Genomic DNA, 25,768 nt, shown 5'->3' with positions numbered 1-25,768 from the left:
ACATTAGGCAGTCACAGCTTCACAGCAAGGACAGGCTCCATTAGGTTTTGTGGCATCATGTTCATTCAGAATCGACTTGGCCATCTGCGAGGTACTCTACTCACGTACAAAGCACCAGCAAAGTACACGAACACAATCTGTAACCTTATGGCCCGGCAAATCTTTACATTGCTATCAAGCCACAAGGGCAAAATCTTATTCAATGACAAGTGCAGAAATGGACATTCAGAGCAGCAGCATATCTAAAAACTGGACACAAATCTGCACACCTACACAGAGCCCTATCCCAGGAAAGCAGCATCCATCATCAAGGACCCCACCACCCAGGCCTTGCTCTCTTCTTGCTGCTACCGTCAGGAAAGTGGTACAGGAGCTTCAGGACCCACATCACCAGGTTCAGGAACAGTTAATACCCGTGAACCATCAGGCACTTGAACCAGAGGGGATGACTTCACTCGCCACATCACGGAATTGTTTCCACAGCCTATGGACTCACTTTTAAGAACTCTTCATCTCATGTTCTCGATATTTATTGCTTATTTATTCAGAACTATTATTAATATTATTATTTTTGCGTTTGTACAGCTTGTTTTTTTTGCACAGTGGTTGTTGTCCATCATGATGGGTGCAGTCTTTCATTGATTTTATTATGTTCTTGGACTAAGTACGCTCACAAGAAAAACAAATTTCAGGGTGGCATACGGTGACATAAATGTGCTTTGATAATAAATTTACTTTGAACTTCAAACTTTTTAAAGCTGCAACACAATACAATGTACCCCCACGTTATGGCATTTCAGATAATGGAAATTTGCATTCATGCAGTTCAATCTCTACCAAAATATTGAGATACAGAATGAAAGTTCACTCTTACAGAATTTATGTGAATAAAAAATAAATTGACCACAAAACGTGAAAGAAATATACATTTTGATTTTGTCAAGGGGTTCACCTTATGGGGAATTATAATATGGTTTTCTCAGAATGCAACTGCTTGTACGTGCACTCAAAGTAGCAAAGACCATAATAAAATTGATCAAAATGAGTATTCTTGCAACCAATTAAGATCAAACTTCTGGACCCGGTTACCTTAACTCAAAGCTTAAAGTTAAAAAAACTGTTAGGAAACAGTGATTCACCATGCTGCTTGAAAGGGAGATGCTAAAATCAGATGCATTATTAGAGTGGAATAAAGGGATCAATAGTGGCATGAGAGAAGAGCTGGCCAAAGTTGATTATAAAAGCCTGAAAGCACATACTATCACTCTCAAGGACAGTTTCTATCCCACTATAAGATTATTGAATGGCTCTCGAGCATGATAAGATGAACGCTTAACCTTACAATCTACCTCATTATGTTTGTACACCCTATTGTGCATTGCACTCTCTCTTAGATGTTGTACCTTTTCCTGCATTCGGTTCTTGTTTTACCTTGTACTATCCCAATACATTGTGTAATGATTTGATCTGTATGAAAGGTACGCAAGACAAGCTTTTCACTGTATTTGGATACAAATGACAATAATAAACCAATTCCAGTGATCTACAAATTACTCTCATCACGGTAGATTAGGGATATTATTTGCTCTATAGAGACCCAGCAAGGATAAAAACACCCACCCTCCCCACTTATTTCCTATCATGACTTTATGAATCTGAAAAAATTTCACGGCTTAAAACAAAATCTTTAAAAGGAACTGTCACACATAAAGCAAGCCATGGAATAATTTATCCATAACTTAATTTATCCATAGCAACAGAGTAAAACTTCCAAGAGTACTCCCAACCTCTTTGGTTTGGAGGCTTGCATGCCTCAATGACCCAGAAAGCTATGCTGTGGCTCTTAGTAGGGTCACCTATGCCAAACAGGACAAAGGGTAAAGGCCAGACGAACAGTGGTCCACCAGTCCTCCAGGTTCGGGGTTTCAGCTAAGGGCAAACAACCCTGACTGGTCAAACAAAACTGTTACAGATACAGCAAAGAAGAATCCTTCTACACCTGTGTGCGACGGTACCCCTGAGATTTGTATGACTGACAGTAGTGAAAACCAAGTGGAAGCTACCGGCACGATGAAGAAAGCCCTGACCACCACCAGAGATGAAGGATCTACATTGTTGCCCTAAATGTCAGTGGCGTAATGGGCAGTTACTAAGTGCACAGTAAAGCAATTAAACAAGAATCCAACAGGATAGAAATAATACAACCACAACACTTCCTTCTTACAGCCCTTCTCTCAGGGACAGCGATTAAGGCTGGAATATAGCAAACTCCATAGACATCAAAAAATAAAAATCTCAACTGACACTCTTCAAGCAGCAACTATTGACAAAATACAAGGTAGCACCACAACTAAGCTAGATTCTATTGAAGTGTGCAAATGTGTATTTATAGGTAACCAATCAAAAGGAGGCAAATTGCTTCAGGGATTGAGGCCAGTTCCAGTTCCACTGTCTCAGAACTAATCAATTTGATTTTGAAAATGAATAGCACATTCTTTTGTAAATAGGCTATGACAACCATTAAGTTCAATTACTAAAATGTAAAAGTTACCTTCTGAAAGAATGTAGAAAAGTCCTTTGTGACATCTCCTTTAGCTGCTTTATTTCTCAGGGCAATCTCTTCAATTGTATCCTGAAGAAATTTTGCCATCTCAAGTTTAACTCTCAGTTCTTTTTTCAACCTATCTTCCTGTACAAAAGGAAAGTTATAACTTTTAAACACATTTAGAAGTTTCAACAAGAAAATGCTTTTGCTATCTTTAAAAGGTGGCCAATACAAATATAATGGCTATCTTCCATGGTTAAACTAATTCATATAAATTATCTAGGAATTTATTCTGAATATTGAAATAATTGAGAAAAGATAACTTCATGAAGTCAATAGATTCAGCATATGCTTGAAACCTTGAGCAACTTCTTGCTGTTGCTCACCATAACTTTTCAATTAGATAGGTTGATTCAGTTACATTTAAGCGTCATATAGTGCTGCAACATCTAGTCTGTGAAAGAGAAGAAATATTTAGGATTGAGATGGAAATATTATCTCAATCACAATAAAATACCAAATCTAACACCAGGTCTGAAAAAGTCTAATTTGGGACAGTTAATAGCTGAGAATTACAGCTTGCAATAGGGACAAGGGCAACATTTTTAAAAACGTTTTTAATACTTTGGGTGAAATTTTTGAACATACAGTACAGAACACGTTCAAAAAATTCCATAATTACAATTTATAATTGTATAATTATATTTAATTTAATTTATAAAATTACAACAATAGCCATTGAACATCTAAACAGTACACTTGGATTTTCTTAATAATTCTGCACTTAAAATAGTCCTACTTGAACAGGTTGAAATATTACACAAAACTAGGACTTCAACATTTGAACCCACAAAAGTTTTACAACACAATGCAAGTACATACTCACCTTCTTAGATTTTGTCTCAAAGGTTGAAGGAAGCATGTTAGGAAAAAGTTTAAGAACAACTGGAAGAAGAAACTCCATGAATGGAACAATTAAGAAAACCAAGAAGGGCACCAGTCGAAAGAGGTCAGCACACGTCCGCAAAAACTGTTGAGAGTTTAAAGAAAAAGATTCAAATACAAAAGAAATTCCTTCATTTTCATTTTATGCAACAATTCAGGACTATACTTAATGTTTTAAATGATCAAAACTTCAATTTATTGTTCCAAGACAAGCAAAGACAATTTGGAGCATAGCAGCTACATTACAGGCCTAACACAGCAAACCCTTTTAAAACTGGAATAGATCCAATGAACCAAGCAAATTATATCCGAATGACAATTACCATATCGATCATGTTTTTATTATGTCTTTGGCAGGGCTAGATATAATCTGTCTCTATTGACCTATATCTCCATCTGTACCAAGTATTAATTCAGTTCTTTGGAAAGTTGAAATCGAGGAAGTCTACTGGGCGAGTAGAGAAACAGGTCAGGGAGCAGGAGGTAGCTAGTAGGCCCAACGGCATTTATTTTAAAAAGAGCCTCAAAGACAAGTTAGATGACTTCAGAGTGTGAATCAGCACATGGAATTGCGATATTATTGCAATCATGGTAACACTGTTAAATAAAAGGCAGGGATGGCAACTTTGATGATCGGGATATACAAGTTTCATGCATGACAGAGGGAGATGCAGAATGACAGAATTCCATCACTGACTAGTGTGAGCATCACTCAATTACACAGGGAGATATCTGGAAGGATCATCCCACACGGCCACATGGGTATAACCTGGAAATAAGAGAAGGATGATTACTTTGCAGGGGGTTATATTATAGGTCTCCCAATAGGCAGTGGAAATTAAAAGGAACAGCTATGCCAGCAAATCACAGAAGTATGTACAAAAAAAAAGGTTTAAAAAGTGGGGCAAGTTTCTGGAACTTACTACCAGAGATGATGGTGGAATCAGATACCATTACTCAGTTAATGGGATAGAAATACATTTAGATAAGCAAGGCACAAAAGGGTATTGTCTAAATGTGGCAAAAGGGATTAGTGCAAGTGGACAATAAAGACCATCATGGACATGGTAGGCTGAAGAGCTCATTTCTGTACCATTTTACTCTGACTCCATTTGCTTTGAGGAACCATAACCAGGCATTCCAACTGTGTAAAAAAATCATCATTAAATCAATGTCATTACACTTTCCTCACAATGGAAAATTTTATTGAATTGATCAAAACCATGCTGATCTTTTCTTTCAAATTTTTTTGTTTCAAGGAAAACAAACCCAGTTTTTTTTCTGTTCCTGCATTCAACAGAAAGCATACACCCCAAGTATGCTACTGCATCATATCACATAGTAGCAACTGCACTGCTTAATAGCAACTTATGTAAGGTTTTGCATGACCATCTTTTTTCCTCTGTAACTAATAGCAAGTGCATTTAATGAGTTTTATTACATAAAACTCACATCTCTTCGAGTATACACTAAAATTTAAATTTCTTTTTATTTTACACTCCCTCGCCTTGTCCTTCCTGCCATGCAGAATGATTCCACTGCATTAAATGCCTTTTGCCATTAGACTCCCTACATTTACACTCCATTTACACTCTCTCCATGTTCAATGTTAATTTCACTTGAGGCTCTATTCACACTGCACTTTTGACTTCATGTTAATCTTGCCACCATTCACATGTTCTGAAAGTTCTACAAACATAATGAAACATCAATAATCAGTTAATTCTTTCCATTACTCCAAATTAAACTAATCAAATACTCTGCCTATCTAACTGATAATTAAATTTGGAAATAAGGAACCTCCTTTCAGAAAGTCTCAGACTATCATAAAGATATACAGTTGCAAAAAAAGTTTGTGAACCCTTTGAAATTACTTGGTTTTCTGCATTAATTACTCATAAAATGTGGTCTGATCTTCATCTAAGTCACAATAACAAACACAATCTACCTAAACTTTTGTACTTTTGCCACACAAACAATTGTACTTCTCATCAATACTGAGTACACCGTTTAAATATTACAGTCCAGGTTCAAAAAGTATGTGAACCTCTGGGGTAATGTGTTCAACAAAAGCCATTTGGAATCAGGTGTTCCAATCACTGAGATGAGATTGGAAAAAAGAGCCTACTCTTCTCAAGAAAGATCTATTTATGGCTCAATCAAAATAACTGAGGACCTTAGAAAAGGAATTGTGGAGGTGCATGAAGCCGGAAGAGGCTACAAAAGCATTTCTAAAGACTTGACAGTTCATAAGTCCACAGTAAGAAAAATTATCTCCTAATGGAGGAAATTTAGTACTGCAACTTTTCCTAGGAATAGGTGTCCTGTAAAGATCATACCAAGAGCACAAGCAGATGAAAAAGAACCCAAGAGGAATAGCAAAAGAACTGCAGAAATCTCTAGAACATGCTAAAATCTCTTCATGTGTCTACTATAAGAAAAACACTGAACATGAATGGGGTGCTCATGGAAAGACATCACAGAGGAAACCACTGCTGTCCAAAAAAAAACCATTGCCACACGTCTCAAGTTTGCAAAAGACCACCTGTATGTTCCACAACGCTTCTGGGACAATGTTCTGTGACACATGAGACAAAGTTGAACAGCTTGGCAGAAATGTACATTGCTGTTTGGAGGAAGAAGAGCACTGCACACCAACACCAAGACCTCATCCCAACTGTGATGCATGGTGGAAGAAGCATCATGGTTTGAGGCTGCTTTGCTACCTCAGGGCCTGGACAGCTTGCAATCACTGAGGGAACAATGAATTCAAAATTGTAACAAGACACTTTACAGGAGAATGTCAGAGTAGCAGCCCATCACCTGCAACTTAGTCGAAGTTGGATGATGCAACAAGACAATGAACCAAGACACAAAACGACAGGATTGTTTAATAAAAATATTGAAAGAGAAAAAGAAGAAAATTTGTGTTTTGGAATGGGCAAGTCAGAGTCCAGACTTTAACCCAATCGAGATGTTATGGCATAACCTGAAAAAGGCTTTCATGCAAGGTATCCCAGAATTATTGAACTGAAGCAGTTTTGTATGGAGGAATGGACATTATGCAAGTCTGATCAGTAGCTACAGAAAATGTTTGGTGGAGGTTATTGTTGCTAAAGGAGGTTCTACCAGTTATTAAATACAAGGTTTCACATACTTTTTCCAGCCTGAACTGATATGTAAAGTAACATACATCAAAGTTGCTGGTGAACGCAGCAGGTCAAGCAGCATCTATAGGAAGAGGTGCAGTCGTTCACCAGCAACTTTGATGTATATTGCTTGAATTTCCAGCATCTGCAGAATTCCTGTTGATATGTAAAGTACAATTTTTTATGTGTAATTAGTTTAGGCAAATTGTGTTTGTCTATTATTGTGACTTAGATGAAGACCACATTTATGAGTAATTAATGCAGAAAACCAGGTAATCGCAAAGGGTTCACAAACATTTTCTTGCAATTGTAGGTGGATCTCTCCTGTCACTTAGGGAGGCTTATCTGTTTTCCTTACCAGTTTTGCCCCAAATACAAATCTCGAGTTGCACCAATCTTTGTCGCTAGGCCAACTACGAGTCCTATTATTAGCCTTTGAGGCTTGAACTAAAATTTAAAATGGTTTCTTGTTCTCCTAACTCTCTAATCCAGCCTTTCTCAAACTTTTTGCCTTGGAAGAACTCTTGAAATAATTTTCAGGTCTCAGGGAACCCCTGCGTAAAAATTGTTATATCTACAGCTCATGGTCTGTTGGCATGATCAGCAAGTTGTAGATATAAAAATCCAAAAGTAATTGTCAATGCTCTTTTGAGTACAGAATGAATTTTTAGCCAACCTTTCTGGGAAAAAAACAGGTAGTTAAGCTTAGCTTACCTTTCTTGAAATTCTTTCCCTTTCATAAATTTTAAAAACTCATAAAGCAAACATAATAAACTTCTGTTAAAGCCCTGGCTTAAGCCAAAATGGGATTTAATTTTTCCAAAGGTAGGCTTGGTAGATTTAATTTAAATAAAAGTTGTAAATTGATATTAATTAATACTATTTACAACATGAAAATTTATTGGAAATGTTGAAGCAGTGTGTTATGACAACATCAGGATTTTTTTTTTAAAAAAACAAGAGAAACAAAACCTCTCATGGAACTAACTATTGATGGAGCACCATCGTACAGATGACAACACAGTTCCTCCAAGACAGACCTTTCATTTCCCGATATGAAGACCAAAACTTTTAATACATCTTGGCCTCTGCTTGTTTCGGGCAGCTCTTTGCAACAGAAAAAGTCTTCTTGAAATTCACCATCATTTACAAATCTTACAAATGCTACATCATTACATTTATTAGGTTCAAAACAACTGAATGACTTTTCCGTTTCTGGGCAATAAGTTCTGCTACAAAATAACTTGCTTCCTGCTCATTTTTACTTATTTTCTTACTGACTGTGACTTTATTAACAAAAGCTTTACTCTGTTTCTTTTGAGATTCCAATAGCCATTTAGAATGATCAGTACTTTTACACGTGATATGGCTGTGATTTGTAGTTAAGTGTCTTATCAATTTTGCTGGAGCCATTGCTGCATCTTTAAGTTATTTGCCACAGACTAGGCCCAACTTGGATCACCAACCCACATAAAACCCATTGATAGTCGCTTTCATTGTAAAGACAGACTGTATAAGAAGAATGGCATAATACAACTAAATGAGAAAACTGCAAAAAATACAAAAACTTCACAGTATAATTCACTTCTATACAATCCACTGTCTGCAATGCTTACAACAAAAGCAAAGCAGCAGGCCAGCAGCTGAGTCACGGCACATAAAATTTCCTCCTTTAGAATGAAAATTCCCTTCCAATTTTTTAACTACACCAGTCAGAAGTCAGTCAGCAGTGTGTAAGGGGAAGTTAGGGGAGGTAATTCGGGAGGGAGAGGCTGACGTCACACCCAAAGTTGGGTGAGTCCAGTCAATGCTTGGAAACGTATTTCACGCCTACCATCCTCCCCTTGTACAATACGGTGCTCACCAATTATCAGCCTACCATCTTCCCCTCTGTGCAGTACAGCACTCACCAATTATCAACGGCTTCCCCTATCTCGTATCTAAAACTGAGAATGGACTCAACCAAATAAACACGGTTCTACTGCGCACTGCCATACTGGGCTGAAAGACCTCTAATGATATTGCTAACAGTGCTGCTTAGTCACTGCCCACCAAAGCGAGCGGTTAGCATCATGTGTTGAGCAAAGTTCAAAAAACAATGATTATTTTTTAAAATCACAACGTCTCGCTGAACCCCTAGCAACCTCTCCCTGGTTGAGAAACCCTGCTCTAGTCAAAGTCCCTTTTGTGGAGTAAAGGGAATTACAGAGGCATGAGAGAGGATCTGGCCAAAGTTGACCAGAAGGGGACAACAGGGATGATGATAGAGCAGCAATGGCAGGATCGGTTCATCCTAATGAAACAGCATTGTAAAGAGAAGATGAGGAAAATGAAGTCAAAAAGACTGTAAAAGCAAAAGAGAGGGCACACAGTGTAGCAAAAACTAGGGAAGCTTTTAAAAGCCAACAGAAGGCCACTAAAAAAGCAATAAGGAGAGAAAAGATGAAACATGAAGGCAAGTGAGCTAATAATATAAAAGAAGATAAACTTAGTAAGTATTTTGCAACAGTCTTCACTGTTGTAGGCACCAGGAATATGCCAGAAACTCAAGTGTGTCAGAGGGCAGAAATGAGTGTATTGCTATTACTAAGGAGAAGGTGCTTGGGAAGCTTAAAGGTATGAAGGTAGATAAGTCACCTATACCAGATGGACTACATCCCAGGGTTCTGAAAGAGGTAGCTGAAGCGATTGTGGAGGCATTATTAGTGATCTTTCAAGAGTTACTAGACTCTGAAATATTTTCAGAGCACTGGAAAAATTGCAAACATCACTCCACTCTTTAAGAAGGAAGGGAAGCAAAAGAATGAGGGGGGAATCTCATTGAAAAGTAGAGATAGCCCAGAAAATTATAGAGCAGTGAGTCCTACTTCAGTAGTTGGTAAGTTGATGGAGAAGATCCTGAGAGGCAGGATTTATGAACATTTGGAGAGGTAAATATGATTAGGAATAGTCAGCATGGCTTTGTCAAGGGCAGGTCCTGCCTTACGAGCCTGATTGAATTTTTTGAGGATGTGACTAAACACATTGATGAGGGAAGAGCAGTAGATGTAGTGTATATGGATTTCAGCAAGGCATTTGATAAGGTACCCCATGCAATGCTTATTGAGAAAGTAAGAAGGCATAGGATCCAAGGGGACATTGCTTTTGTGGATCCAGAATTGGCTTGCCCACAGAAGGCAAAGAATGGTTGTAGACGGGTCATATTCTGCATGGAGGTCGGTGACCGGTGGTATGCCTCAGGGATCTGTTCTGGGATCCCTCCTCTTTGTGATTTTTATAAATGACCTGGATGAGGAAGTGGAGGGATGGGTTAGTAAATTTGCTGATGACACAAAAGTTTGGGGTGTTGTGGATAGTGTGGAGGGCTGTCAGAGGTTACAGCAAGACATCAATAGGATGCAAAACTGGGCTGAGATGTGGCAGATGGAGTTCAACCCAGATAAGTGTGAGGTGGTTCATTTGGGTAGGTCAAATATGATGGCAGAATGTAGCATTAATGGTAAGACTCTTGGCACTGTGGAGGATCAGAGGGATCTTAGGGTCCAAGTCCATAGGACATTCAAAGCTGCTGCGCAGGTTGACTGTGTGGTTAAGAAGGCATACGGTGTATTGGCCTTCCTCAATCATGGGATTGAGTTCCAGAGCCAAGAGGTAATGTTACAGCTGTATAGGACCCTGGTCAGACCCCACTTGGAGTATTGCACTCAGTTCTGGTCACCTCACTACAGGAAGGATATGGAAACTATAGCAAGGGTGTAGAGTAGATTTCCAAGGATGTCGCCTGGATTGGGGAGCATACCTTATGAGAATAGTTTGAGTGAACTCGGCCTTTCTCTTTGGAGCGGTGGAGGATGAGAGGTGACCTGATAGAGGTGTTTAAGATAATGAGAGGCATTGATCGTGTGGACAGTCAGAGGCTTTTTCCCAGGGCTGAAATGGCTAACACGAGAGGGCACAGTTTTAAGGTGCTTGAAAGTAGGTACAGAGGAGATGTCAGGGACAAGTTTTTTTTTTAAATGCGAGGTGGTGAGTGCATGGAATGGGCTGCCGGCGACAGTGGTGGAGGAGGATACAATAGGGTCTTTTAAGTGACTCTTGGATAGGTACATGGAGCTTAGAAAAATAGAGGGCTATGGGTAACCCCAAGTAATTTCTAAAGTAAGTACATGTGCAGCACAGATTTGTGGGCCAAAGGGTCTGTATCATGCTGTAGGTTTTCGATGTTCAATGTCTCTAAACTTACGGAATATCAAAAGGCCTTGGTACAGTGGATGTGCAGCGGGTGTTTCCAATAGTGGGAGTCTACCACCAGAGGGCACAGTCTCAGAATAGAAGAACAAATCTTTGAAACAGAAATGAGGAGAAATTGACAAGGAATTTCTTTAACCAATCTGTGGAATTCATTACCACAGCAGAGGTTGACAGGTACTTAATTCGAAGAGGTGTTAAAGGATATGGGGAAGGTAGGAGATTGGGTGTGTGAGGGAAAATAAATGAGCTATGGTGGAATGATGGAGCAGGTTAGATAGGTCAAATAGCCTAATTCTAATCTTATCTGTGGCTTTAGGGATTATTACAATATCTAACAGGTATTTTTGTTTACGTAAATCAGAAGCAACTTCTAACAACAAAAGTAGATTAGAAAAGATTCTTTTCAACATTCTATGTCCACACTTTATAAATTACTTATGTAATGCCCAGATTAAGATTTTACTGCTAATGTTGTAGGACATTTCATTTAATGGTTTTCTATAGAAGCAGTGTGTCCTGCTGGTAGTGTTTGGGTTACCGTGAAAGATAAAGGATAGTGATGTTCATGCTTAAGAACACGGTGTCATCCAATCTGGATGGTGGAATTGGGAGAAGGTTCTAGAGAATGCTGGGCAGAGAGGTTCTTGTGATGGACACTGGGGTGGGTCGAGGTCTTTTCGGTAGGAGATGGACAGAGCAGTAGCCCGAGAGGATTAGCCATAAGATTTGATCGGACGGGAATGCACGATTCAATGGTGTCCAAGAGGGAAAATCCTACCAGTGATCAGTGAATAGGACTTGGCGCCATGAGTACACATCAGATTTACGAAGATTTGAGATCCAACCTTGAACACAATTGACTGTTTTAATTACAATGTGCCCTTTTGGTTTTTTTCTTTAATAACGGTTTGGTTAAGTTTACTTTCTTTATAATCGTATGCAGTGTACAGTCTGTTATTTCTTGCCAACATGTGATTGCATAGGGGCAGCAGTTATACAGTATTCACACAGATCACAGGGTTCTGGTGAGCGAGCCATCCCAGCTTCCCAGGTTTGGTGGGACACAAATCATATTGACCCTAGATGTACCGAGTCCGAGAAAGGTGGTTTTCTCACTGCTGAGTCTGGCGGCTGTTAGAGAGGGGCTAACGAGTCACGTCTCTAGTGACGTCCAGTAAAAAGGGGTTTCACTTAGTGAATGTTTCACTCCAAACCAGCATTCTGGCAAAAGCCGCTTTAACATTGAATTTGTTTTTACATACAAATGTTTGCCATGATATTCCAGACTGTTTTTAATTATGCATTCAAAATAAAATGCTGAACATAAGGTAATAAAAAACAAAGACTATTCTTACTAGAACTGTGGTTACTCTTTAGCTCGTTTATTTAATAATTTGTGTTGCAACATGTTAGCTTTCATCACTGTTCTCTCTTCCTCATCAGCAGCTTTCATTGCATGTACCAGCTGGCCACAAGCAACACAAAAGGGCTAACACAAACGCATGGCACAGAACATACTAGTATTGTATAGAACTACATTTTCAACTCATTAGTCCATACTGAGAAATCACAATATCTACTTGAAATTCTGGCCCAGTGCCCAACAATCATTTCTACAACGTGTTAACTAGAAACAATACATTAAATTCCAAATCTATACTTAGTTCTTATTAGAATGATTTATTTTAGGACTGTACCAGCCACAAATCTATCAGCTTTCAAAGTCTTATATGAACCTCTGAAAACTGCAGCATTTGGGAGAAACTGAATGGAGATATACAAAAAGTAGTACATTTGACTAAACTATTTTGCTAACATATCTAACAACAATGAACCCATTACAATCAACAGTATACAGGTGTCCCCCGCTTTTCGAACGTTCGCTTTACGAAACCTCACTGTTACGAAGGACCTACATTAGTACGCTGTTTTCACTTTCAGACGGTGTTTTCACTGTTACAAAAAAAAAAGCAGCGCGTGCCCCAAGCAGTCGCTCTCCCCCAGATTCAGAACGGCATTGCTTTAACATGTGCCTGTGAGCAGCCGTTTGCAAGATGAGTTCTATGGTATCGGAAAAGCCTAAAAGAGCTCATAAGGGTGTTACACTTGGCGTAAAACTAGACATAATTAAGTGTTTCAATCATGGTGAATGCAGTAAGGACAAAGTGAGTTTGGCTTGTGGAAGCTGATGAACATGATGTTGAAGAGGTTTTGGCATCCCATGACCAAGATCTGATAGATGAAGAGCTGATGCAATTGGAAGAAAAAAGGATAACAGTCAAAACCGAATGAGTAATGATAAAGTACGACTTTAATTTTGAAAGGGTACGTTGGTTTAGGGGATATTTGCAGGATGGTTTGAGTCCTTACAAAGAACTGTGTGATTGAAAAACGCACGAGGCTCAGCAGTCAAGCAAGCCTTCCACATCAGCCACAGCAGACGACGAACCTCGACCTTCAACATCGAGGCAGGCAGTCATAGGAGAAGATGAGCTGCCTGCTCTAATGGAAACAGACGACGAGATGACACCCCAGTGTCCCACCACCCCAACCCCCAGGCCACGAATAGATACCAATTCGCGGAGAATGCAACGGTAGCCGGGAGGCACACAGCACATCTTTAAGAAACAAGCCAAAATAAACATGCTAATTAATTAGGTGCCGCCGACACGTAATTGTTGGCCCAGATCAGAGACGACGCAATCGGAAATCGGCACTGATCTGGGCCGACAATTACGTGTCCGGCGTCACCTAATTAATTAGCATGTTTGTTTCGGCTTTTTTCTTAAAGATGTGCTGTGTGCCTCCCAGCTACCGCTGTACCCCGGCATGCTTCGCGGCAATGTATTGCTCGGCGGCCTGGAGGGTGGGGGCCACTGCACCAGCCAAACTCCGACAACTTAGCCTAACACACCACCTTGGCGCTGTCCCAATTCCAGTAAGTGATACTACACTGTACATACATTATTTCTACTTTATATCGGCTGCGTATTTTTACGTGTTATTTGGTATGATTTGGCAGCTTCATAGCTTAAAGGTTACTGGAGACCACTTGTTTTTGCCAACAGCGCTTGCGTGAAATTTTTTGCCGACGGCGCTTGCGTGAGATTTTCGCTACAGAGAACAGTGCAGTGATGGTTGTAGAAAAGTATTTCTACTTTATGAAGGCTGTGTATTTATTCCTGTTTTCACTATATGTTACTGTTATTTTACGTTTTATGTACTACTTGGCATGATTTGGTAGGTTATTTTTGGGTCTGCGAACACTCACAAAATTTTCCCATATAAATAAATGGTAATTGCTTCTTCGCTTTACGACATTTCAGCTTACAAACCGTTTCATAGGAACACTCTACCTTCGGATGGCGGGGGAAACCTGTACACTAAAATTTCTATCTATCTGAGCACTAGGTTAAAAGGGTTGGAAAATTCACTAAACTTCACCAGTAAAACGAGTGATGATATCTTCCATATTAAGATTTGTTGAAGCCTGCAATATCTAGTGATAAATTTAAAAGAATTTAACGCAGAAAAGTGTGAGGAAGCACTTTGGAAGGATCAACCAGGTTAGATCTCACACAGTGAGCAGCTGGGCACTGAGGTGTGTGATAGGACAGAGGGATCTGGGAATACAGTCCTTAGTTCCTTGAAAGAGACAACATGGCAGCTTGGGGCTTTTGGCACATTGACCTTCATAAATCAATATTAAAGTACAGGAGTTGGGAAGTTATGTTGAAGTTGTACAAGTTGGTGGTAAGGCCTAATTTGAAGCATTGTGTCTGGTTATGGTCACCTACCTACAGAAGAGATATAGATAAGAGAAAGAATGCTGAGAAAATTTACAAGGAGGACCTTAATTATTAGGAAGCATTGAATAGGTTAGGACTTTATTCCCTAGAATGTAGAAGATTGATGGGTGATTCGATAGAGGGTGGTGAGTGTGTGTGGAACGAGCTCCCAGTGCAAGCAGTGGATGTGGGGTTTATTTTCAACATTTAAGAGAAATTTGGATAGGTACATGGATGTGAGGGGTATGGAGGGCTATCGTCTGGGTGCACGTTGATGGGAATAGGGAGATTAATGGTTTGGCATGGGCAAGATGGGCCAAATGGCCTGTATCAGTGTTGCAATATTTGATGACTATGTCTCAAGAGGGAAAATTTAGCAAGTCCATTTAAAATTACAATCTTATGAGGAAAACATCAGACAGTGGAATTATGATAGTGGCTCCTCAAAAGTAATCTTCACCTTTGCTCTCTCTATGAATGGAACAAACAGAAATCTTCTCACTCAAATTACAGCCAACATCATCTTAAATCAGATAATGTGACAAATGTTTTCAGTATTCAGGAACACATGATAAAAATAGAAATCAACATGAATAACATGGGGAAGTGAGTTAGAAGCGATTATTCTGTAGCCATCACATTCCATTTTCTTCACCAATAAACTGACTGGTCTGATAAACTGCTCAAAGGCTGAAAACATAGGTTACCATCACAGTATATCAGACAAGTAACCAATGGTTGATATTACATTGCAGACTACTCTGGGACAATAAGTTTGATATCTTGATGAAATTTCAGAACACTTGCTGAGTCAATACTGTTACTCATATAAACATATGAATGAGGAGTCAGCCATTTGCTATCAGTAATATCCCAACTAATCTGATTACAATTTCAACTGTGCATCCTCGTCAACGTGTGGTAACTTTTCATCCTCTTACTTCTCAAGTGTCTACACCATGCCTTAAAAGATTAGCAGGCAGTGGTTCCATGAACAAAATAAACCAAAATCTAACCACTGTCGACTGTATTTTTTTCCCATAGATGCTGTCTGGCCTGCTAAGTTCCTCTAGCATTTTGTATGTGTTGCAATGTTTCATTTTACCCATGTTATACGCCATTTGACAGATTTTTGCCACACACTTAGCCCAAACATCCTCATGTCCTTTTCACAACTCATTCCTGTTACAAGCAAATCTGGCGATAATACAGTCAACACAATGTCAAAGGAAGCTAATAGCTGTCTCACAGCTCCAAAACCCTGATCTCCACTGCAGGCTATCTGAAGCTTGAACCCCTCCTATGATTCTGTGCATTTCATACAGGTTCTCCAATTTTTTTCATCATCCCAAAGATGTTAGATTTTGTAAGTTAATTGGCCATTGTAAATAGCCACTAGTGTATAGTAATTGATAGAATCTGGGGGAAGATAGGAGAATACGTTTATAGAACCAGCACTGATCTCTGTGGCACAGTAATCATTGCTCACTACAAACCAGAAAATTATTTAATGCCTACTTTTTTTCCTGTTAGCAACTCAACATTCAATTCATGCCAAAATATGTACAGTGTGAGCTTTTTAAAAAATTTTGTATTTCCTCAAGGAATCTGGGCTTCGCTGATTGAGGTTGTAGGTTTAGCTGTTATATTTCCAATGTACAAGTGACAAATAAAGCTAATCTTTTAATCTTTTGAGCCAGGACTTAATCGCTGATCTAGGACTGCCTTTGAGAAAGAGATGACGAGTTACCTTTTTGAATCACTTCAATCTTTATGGTGTGGGTGTACCCACAATGTTGTTAGAGAGAGTGAAAGTGAAGGAAGAATGATATACATCCAACTCACAATGGGGTGTGGCTTGAAGGGCAACATCAAAAGTGATGATGCTGCCAATTATTTTCTGTCCTTGTCCTTCTTGCTGGTATAGGTTTTAGCTTTAGAAGATGCTAAGTAGTCTTGGTGAGTTTCTGCAGTGTATCCTATAGATGGTACAAACTGCTCCTGCCACTGTGTTAGTGATGGAGTGAATGATGGTCATGGATGAGGTCTCTCTCCAATGGGCTTCTATATCTTATAAGGTGCAAAGTTTCCTGAGTGTTGTTAAAGCTACACTCATCCAGGCAAGCAGAAAGTATCCCATCACATTCCTGACCTGAGCCTTGTAGACAGCAGACAGGTTTTGAGGAGTTAGGAGGTGAGTTACTCACTTGAGGATCCCTGGCTTCTGACCTGCTCTTGTAGTAGCCAAATTGTTCATATGGCTGCTGCTGTTCAATTTCTAGTCATATGGTAACTTCAGGACATTGATGCGGTGGGTGGGGGGTGCGGGGGGAGATTCAGTAATAGCAGCGCCATTAAATGTCAGGGGGCAATAGATGGATTTTTTTCTTGTTGGATATTGTTATTCCCTGGCATGAATATTACTTGCCACCTATCAGCCCAGACTGGATTTTGTCCAGGTCTTGCTGCATGTGGTTATGGGCTGTTTCATTATCTGATGAGTCACAAATCATGCCGAACATTGACCAATCTATTCTGTTTACACAATGTCCATATCCCTCCATTCTCTATACATTCAAATGTCTATCTAAGATTCTTGTAGATGCCTCCTTCACTAGTCTCTTATAAGCACAGACAAAGCGCCAAGTACTGTGTATAAAAATATCACCCTGCACATTTCCTTTGAACTTATCCCCCCTCACCTTAAACACATGCCCTCTACTATTAGATGTTTTGGCCATGGGTAATAGATATTGGCTGTCTACCCTACCTATGCCTCTCCTAATCTCATAAATTTACATCGCTGCCTCAGAAAAGTTGTCAGCATAATGAAAGATCCTTCCAAACCTGGACATTCTCTTCTCCACTCCCCTTCCATCAGGCAGAAGAGATAAAAGCTTGAAAATACACACAATCAGGCTCAAGGGCAGCTTATATCCTACTGTTGGAAGGCTCTGAACTAACCTCTTGCAGAAGATGAACTCCTGATTGCACAACCTACTTTGTCACAGCCCATGCACCTACATTGTCTATCTGCTCTGCACTACACTTCCTCTGCAACAATATAGTTTGCACTGTTATTGCTATTCCTTTGTATAAATTAGATGTATTTCTAGAAATAGTCTCTATTTTTATAAAACCAAGTCCTCCAAGCCCTTCCCCTCCATGTACTTATCCAAGTGTTTCAGAGTTGCAATTTTACCCCCCTTGACCACTTCCTCTGACAGCTTATGTCAGGAATTGTTACCTCTTACCTTGTATCTTGGACTCTCCCAACTTTGGAGAAAAGGCTATAGCTGTACACTTTTTCATACCCCTTATGATCTTACAAACTTCTATAGGGTCACCCCTCATTCTCCTACATTCCAAGAAATACAAATCCAGCATAGCCAGCCTCTCTCTAAAACTCACACCCTCTAGTCCAGACAACATCCTCGTAAATCTCTTCTATACACTGGCTGAATTAACAATGTCTCAGGGTGACCAAAACTGCACACTACACACTAATTGTGGTCTTACTAACATATATAATGGCGATATAATGTCCCTACTCCTGAACTCAATGCCTTACTGGAGAAGAATTTCAAAGTCATATACTTGGATAATAAGTGAACCTTTGACTGATTAAGTTCCAAGGCTAAACACCTTGAGAAACCTGTTGTGGCCACTTTCAGTGAACTGTGCACCTGTACTCCCAGGTCCCACTGTTCCACAACATTCATCAGTGCCTTGCCATTCACAGCATAGACCCCACCCTGGTTTAAATGTTCAAAATGTATAGCTCACAGTTATCTAAATTGAAAGCCATCTGCCATTCCTCTGCCCATCTCTTTAGCTGATCAATATCTCTTAATAATTAATTGTAACTTGCTTCATTATCAACAAGATCTTGTAATTTTGTATCAGAATTAATTCTATCTTGTTGCATGTCAAGTCCAGTACACCTTATATAATTCCAGAACATTCTGTTCTACGTGGTTACCCTGAAAGCAGAGATTATCTGGCAACCTTTATCCATCTGATTTTCCAGTTTACAGGTAGTTTAAAGTTCATATTGATTATCATATCTTAATGACAGGCTCCTGTAATTTCTTCCTTTATACTTTGACCTACTGTAGTTATATGGCATGGGGACCTGTACACAAGTCTCACAAGTGAAATTTTCTTTTTATATTTTTAACTCCATCTAAACCATTTCTGTATTCTTTTTCTTTACAATCTTCAGATTATCCTTCACCAAGATCATTAATTAACAGACCCATTACTCTATTTCTTCCATACTTTTTAAATGGCTTTTACCTTCAGTATTCAGGTCCTAATCCACATCACTCTGATCACCACTTTCGGGTTGTATTTTGTACCCTCGGTTCATCTGTGTTTTTTTTTAAATGCTATTTGTAATTCAGATAGAGCTTTTACTATTGCCCTGTTTTCTTTCCCTCTCACCTCTATCTATTCCTGCTAATATGGGAAAGTATTGTATCTTCCTCTGCAGACTCAACTCTATACAATTTAATACCTTATTCTTCAATTAAATTCAGTAAACCCCCACTTCATCTTGAAAGATACGGCAGCATTTCAGGTGAATTTTTGTCAATCCAATAAAATCACAGAGCTGCTCTAATTGAAAAACTTGTGGAAATTTAAATAAAATAGAAAATAGTTAGTATCTGCAGAAAGAGAGGAAAAAAATTACAGTTCAATGACAATTGTAAACAGGTCAGGGAACTAAAATACTAGTTTTGTTTCTACATTTAATGGAACTGCCTAAAAAACAAAATTAAAAATTCATAATTGAAAATTCTGGTAAACTTTGGAGAAAACTAGGAAAGTGGAGATGCTTAACTTGCAATTGGTTGTTGAGCAAATGAAGAATCGTGAATCCATACAGTGACAGTGAAGTTTACCAAGTCTAAAATTTTATAGTGACTTTGAACTGCATGTCAGAATTTGGAATTCCAATTCAAGTTGTTTACAATACACACACAGACAAATCATCTACTACATACATACCTGTCTATGCTCTCTCCTTGACAGAACATGTCCATTCAGAATCCGCCAAAGCATTCTGCCTGCTATTTTTGTGTCAATCCACAGTAACTGGAAGCCATGGTAATAATGTTTTATTTCTTCTACAATCTTCTGACGCAGAGACTTGCGTACTTCAGGCTCAATAGGGCTATATACAGGACCACCTTCCTCCAGTCGCTTATTCTTATCCTTTAGAGATTTCAGAGATTTTTCTACTTTGGAGTCGTCATACAGTTGATGTGTTGAATGCCACCATCTTACAGAAACATAATGTGATCCAATAAAACTCACATTGGTGGAAGTGCATGGCAAAGGAGCACCCACATGACAGTATAGCCGCTTTGTTCCTTTTCTCCAGCAACTATAGTGATCACTTGTATGCAATGAACTGCTGTTTGTTGGGGTGGTGCTGCAGTGTCTGAACAAAGCACTTCTGAAAAGGGAAGGACAAAACAAAAATTTAAAATATGAATTTCTAAAAGATACTGTAATTTCCTCAAAGTTTGAGCATATAAAGTAATTAAGTTCTTATGAAGAAATTAAAGTATAACTTTGAGAAGTTACGACGTTTTTAATTTCAGAATGGCATCACTGATGAATACATTTTGTTCTTAGTTGGAAGTAGTCAAGAAAATATTGGGACCAAGTCTTAAAGTCGTTCATCATTAAAAGAGATGATTTGATGCAGATATCATACAATTAAATGCTGGTAAATAACATCAAAACAACTTTTTATAATAAATGACACTCATAGATTCACGAGATAAATCAGTAGCAAAGAATGATCTGCTAGAGCAACTCAGGTCAAGCAGCAGCATCTGTGGGGATGAGGGGATGGAGGAATTGTTTTGGGTTGAAACCCTGCAATAACCTTGAAGACTGAAAATCTGGCTGAGTGATGTCACAGCAACAACCTCTTATTCAATGTTAGCAAGACCAAGGAGCTGATTATTGATTTCAAGAGGAGGAAACCCCAGGGAGGAGCCCATGAGCCAGTCCTCCCTGGGGTAAATCCAGAGGTGGAGAGGGTCAGCAATAAATGCCTTGGTGTTATCATTTCAGAGGATCTATCCTGGGTCCAGCACAAAAGTGACACTACAAAGAAAGCACGGTAGTGCCTCTAGTTATAAATTTGCAAAGATCTGGCATGCCATCAAAAACTTTGACAAACTTCTATAGGTGTGTGACGGAGAGTATATTAACTGCTTACATCATGGCCTGGTATGGAAACACCAATGCCCATGTACAGAGAAGCCTAAATAAAGTAGTGGATACAGCCTAGTACCTCACGGGTAATGCCGTCCCCACCATTGAGCACATCTACATGGATGCCGATTTCGGGCGTCCATCACCAAAGACCCCCCACCCCCCCAACATCCAGGCCATGCTCTCCTCTTGCTGCTGCCATCAGAAAGATGATACAGGAGTCTCAGGACCGCACCACCAGGTTCAATAACAGATATTACCCCCCAACCATCAGGTTCTTGAACCAGTGGGGGATAACTTCACTCACCCAATTACTGAACTGTTCCCACAACCATAGACTCACTTTCAAGGACTCTTCAACTCAAGCTTTCAATATTTATTGCTTATTATCTTTTCTCTTTCTTTTTATACTTGCAGAGATTTTTTGCATATTGGTTGTTGTCTGCCCTGTTAGGTGCAATTTTTTATTGATTCCATTGTGTTTGTTGTCTTTACTGTTAACACCCAGAAGAAAGTGGATCATAGGGCTGTATATGGTGCCATTTGTACTTTAATAACAAATTTACTTTGAACTTCGAGTCTCGGGAGTCGGTTTACAATTGGCATCATGGTCCACATAAACCCAACTGGCTGAAGGGCCTGTTCCTGTGTTGTTCTGCTCAATGTTTACCTCTATTAATGTAAATCAACATTGTAATATTATGTTAGGATAGTTAATTAAAATAAGCTAATAGGTAATTTGCCTTTAGACATTTTGGCTGTTACATGCTAATTATATATTTAAAAGGACTCAAAATATTGCTATAGCTGTATGAAGCTTTTCTGTTATCTATACCCTCAAATTTATTGCAGACAGTTCTTGATCAAAACTGCCTGATTCAAGGCTTTGAGTTTTTAGTGATTTCAAATGGATCCATAGTAGTAAGGCTCCTGCCAATTCTGTCTTATTCAACACATACAGACTGCATCTCACTTCTGGAACTTTTACATTCTAATCTATGGCGTTCATCGTGTTTGCTCATCACTGCTGGAGAGGTGATGCAAGCAGTAGGAAAACAGAGCAGCCTTGTTCTTTGCAAGTCAGTATTTGATATGTTACTCAGAATTTCTGAACCTAATAACCATCCTGCGATCAATGGACCACTGACAGGAATGTTCTTAATTACTCCCAATGCCACACAACTCTCTTCATCGGTCTTCAAGCCTATTCCAAGGAAAGTACTTCTAAAACCTTGTTAACCAGTCTAAGCCTTCAAATAATTAAATAGAGTTCATCATATTCAATCTTTTAAATAAAAACACCTTAGCAGAATAACAAAAGTCAAGTGTAGAATTTTTGTGGAATAAAAGTTCTTACGAATTTTTTCTTTTCTTGCTAAGCCTTGATTCATTGAAATTAGTAGTATAATAATTTATATATTCTGAAGAGCATAAAGAATTCCAAACTTGTTGCAAAGGGTAGAAATTGTTCTCCTTGTTATAATAACTTGTCTTCAAAATGAATTAATAGAAGTTATTTGGGGATGAAACCAGAATCAGATGCCACGAGGAACGTTATTCAACTAATTCAGAGTCTTTCATCAGTCTATCATCTACCCAACATTGGTGTCAACATGTTAAAATCTTCTTAAAATCTCATCTTACAGTCATCATTAAAAGGAACAGTAATGTTTTATATTTTTCATATAAAGTAGCAAATGAGAACTTAGTTCTAAAAACAGTCATGTAATTCAAATTAATCCATAACATTGAAAATTGGCATATTGTATGTTTAAAATAGGCACCAAGTATAACTACTTTCCAGATGGTGAAATTACGGAGCAGTCTGTTTACAAGTGAAATTCTATATGAAGATTGAAGATAGATATTTGAAGTGGCACATTAAGAAACATTAGTTTTCACTAAGTATTGATTTTTAAGAAGAAAAAAACTGCTCAAGTGAACACCATTAAGGAACTGAATATTTTAATTAACAGGGCTGTGTTTTCAGTGAGAAACAACTCAAGGCCAACTTGTAAAATACAGAAAGAGCATTAATTAGGGAATTAATTTTGGTAGTTTTCAGTTGCCTTTGAACTTTTAGTCAAACATGATATAAATAATTGTCTTTACCTGTTGCATGTCAACCTTAGAGCAGTACAATTAAGACAGACAACGTCACCAAAACCACCTAAAATAGGAAACAGCAAATGATTATATGCCATAGAAATTGTTGAAAATGTATGAAGGCCAACAGAAAAATGCTAAAGGAAATACAAATTAATGGTTATGAAATAAATACAATTATTATAGCTTAGCTACACCCAGTGTTGCCTAGCAGTGTTGTAATCCAGGTCTCAAGCTGATAGCAAACAGATGATATACATACTTTTCATATCTAAAGGTAGAATTAGAAACACACTAATTACACTAATAAAAGACAGTAAAATACTAAATTCCCACAGAATTCACACATAAAACAAAAATTATGGGGAAAGTATTATTTAATGCTAGAAATTACCAAACCACGTTAAATACTCTTACATCAAGTACAAAATATATTCATTCAACCCTTTGCTGTGTTTTTATTATGATTGAAACACTGCCAACATGTACTATTAGTAACTTCAGAATCAAACAAATGTTACACCTTGTTTTTAATGCCTTCATTTTACTCATTTTAGCAATCGCATTCTGGTGAGATACAAGATTCAAGATTACTTATTGTCATTCATCTGTAAACACTCTAAACCAATGGGAGCATAAAAAATAAGCATACAAACACTATAAATATACAAGATTAGCTTATATGCATAGTCTTATTGTACATAAAGTGATGCCAGTATAGGAGTATCTGTACATAAGGTGACTCTGAAAGGAAATGATAAAGAGTGGTGGTGAGGGTTAATGGTTGGAAGTGTTGACTGCTTAGGGGAACTAACTGTTTTTCAGTCTGGTGGTCCTGGTATGGCACAGCCTCTTTGCTGATGTGAGTGAGACAAACAGTCCATGAACAAGGCGAGTGGGAACCTTCAGGATACTGCTGGCTTTTTTCCCCCTAGCATCTTTGTGTATACATGTCCTTCTGCACCACACAGTGATGCAGCATTTTAGGATGTCTTCAAATGCGCATCTGTAAAAGGATGTGAGTATTGATATGCATGGTCCTGCTCTCTTCAGCCTCCTCAGGAAGTAGAGGCATTGGTGAGTGTTCTTGATTGTGGAGGATGGAACCATGAGAGGTTATGGGAGATGTACATTCCCATGAAAGAGGTGCGAGTTATCATGAAGTTAATAAACACTCCTGTGCCTCACCGACATCGAGGAAAAGATTATTTTGCCTGGCACAAGGTCTCGAGCTCTTCCACCTCCTCTCTGTTAGCTGTCTCATCGATGTTGGTGGTAAGCCCCACCACTGTCTTGTCATCAGCAAACTTGACAGTGTGATTGCTCTGGTGTTTAGCTGTGCAGTCATGTGTCAGCAGTAGTCACAGCATACAGCACTGGGGGGCATCCATGTTGAGGATGATGGGAAGGAGGAACAGTTGTACATCCCGACTGTGAGGTCTGTTCGTTAGTAGTCCAATACCCAGTTACACAGTGACGTATTTAGACCAAAGAGAAGGAATTTGTTCATCAAGGCCTGTGGGGCAATAGTGTCAAATGCTGCACTGAAATCCAGGAACAGCAGTCAGATGTGTTGTTCTTTTCTAGGGGTGTCAGGAACAGGTGCTGGATAGACACTATGGTCTATGGTCTGCGAGCTATGTTGTTACCAGAAAATGGTGAAGCATAGTCTGATTACAGATACTTATTTTGCAATCAAACTTAAAGGAAATTTCTCATTTTGAAAGGTCCCTGCTAATTGGAGAGTAGTGAATAATACTTTATTAATATATTGCTACCATCAACGAGGAGATATAGGAGCCTGAAGACACACACTCAACATTTCATTAAGAGCTTCTATCCCTCTGCCAGATTGCTGAACGGATGTTGAACCGTGAATGCTAGCTCAGTATTTTATTTCCTCTCTTTTTGCACTGCTTATTTAATAAAATACCTTACTGTAATTTATAGTCTATTATGTATTACAACTTACTGTTGCCACAGAACAAATTTCACAAAATATGCCAGTGATATTAAATCTGATTTTGATTCATTGCAACATTCAAATTTCCTTTCACATTAAATGCGAAAGATTTCATGGTGGAGGAGGGAGAGGAAAGAATCATTAATTCAAATAACTTATCTTATTTCATTCACTGGATATTGACGTTGCTGGCAAGCCAACTATTTGTTTTGAGATTGTGATAAAATTATTGAACTGCATAGAGGCTGAATTTGTTCCTCTTGTTACTAAGAGTTTCACTCACAGATATTAATCCAAGATAGTGTGTGATGGAAGAGTTGAGCCTGCACTGACCATCCTTTAGATCTGATGCTCTTATTCTTCAGGACGGTAAAGGTTCTATATTTACGAAACGGTATTGATGGTATCTTGACTAGTTGTTCCAGTGCAACTTACAGATGGCATACCCAACTCACTATGGGGAAAAAAAGAATTTTACTACAGCAGAAGGGCTGGTAATTAAACAGGCTGTTTCAATCTCCATGTTGGAAAAATGTCAAGCATCCCATAAAAGGACATTGAAGCCATGTCATCTGCTGTTGAACATTCACTCTCAAATTGCAAAAGTAGGGTAAAGTCACTAACCTAATTTAATTCCTGGTGCCTCTAAATCCACAGCTTGCCATCACCCGCACCAGTTTGCTGACAGTGGATGGATTTTGGAAAAGAATTGATTAACAAAAGGGAAATGGTGAGACTCATCCTTGTTGGAGATGATCATTAGCAAGTATATAAATGACCACTC

General features: G+C 38.7%; 1 protein-coding gene across 4 annotated transcripts in view; it reads right to left on the bottom strand.

Annotated features, from left to right (window-relative positions):
- Positions 1–25,768, bottom strand: part of letm1 (leucine zipper-EF-hand containing transmembrane protein 1) — an 85,628-nt gene that overhangs the window by 41,463 nt on the left and 18,397 nt on the right. For all 4 annotated transcript variants that reach the window (XM_063047002.1, XM_063047004.1, XM_063047001.1 and 1 more), the window contains exons 2-5: positions 23,028–23,085; positions 19,692–20,142; positions 3,432–3,575; positions 2,552–2,689 (exon numbers count right to left, since the gene is read on the bottom strand). In XM_063047002.1, coding sequence (XP_062903072.1) covers positions 2,552–2,689; positions 3,432–3,575; positions 19,692–20,142; positions 23,028–23,085 — 791 coding nt within the window. The remainder of the gene's footprint in view (positions 1–2,551; positions 2,690–3,431; positions 3,576–19,691; positions 20,143–23,027; positions 23,086–25,768) is intronic.

This window comes from Mobula hypostoma, chromosome 4 (assembly GCF_963921235.1).
Source record: "Mobula hypostoma chromosome 4, sMobHyp1.1, whole genome shotgun sequence".
Lineage (NCBI taxonomy): Eukaryota > Metazoa > Chordata > Chondrichthyes > Myliobatiformes > Myliobatidae > Mobula > Mobula hypostoma.
Note: the sequence above shows the minus strand (reverse complement) of the source record. Positions and strands in the feature narration are given on the sequence as shown.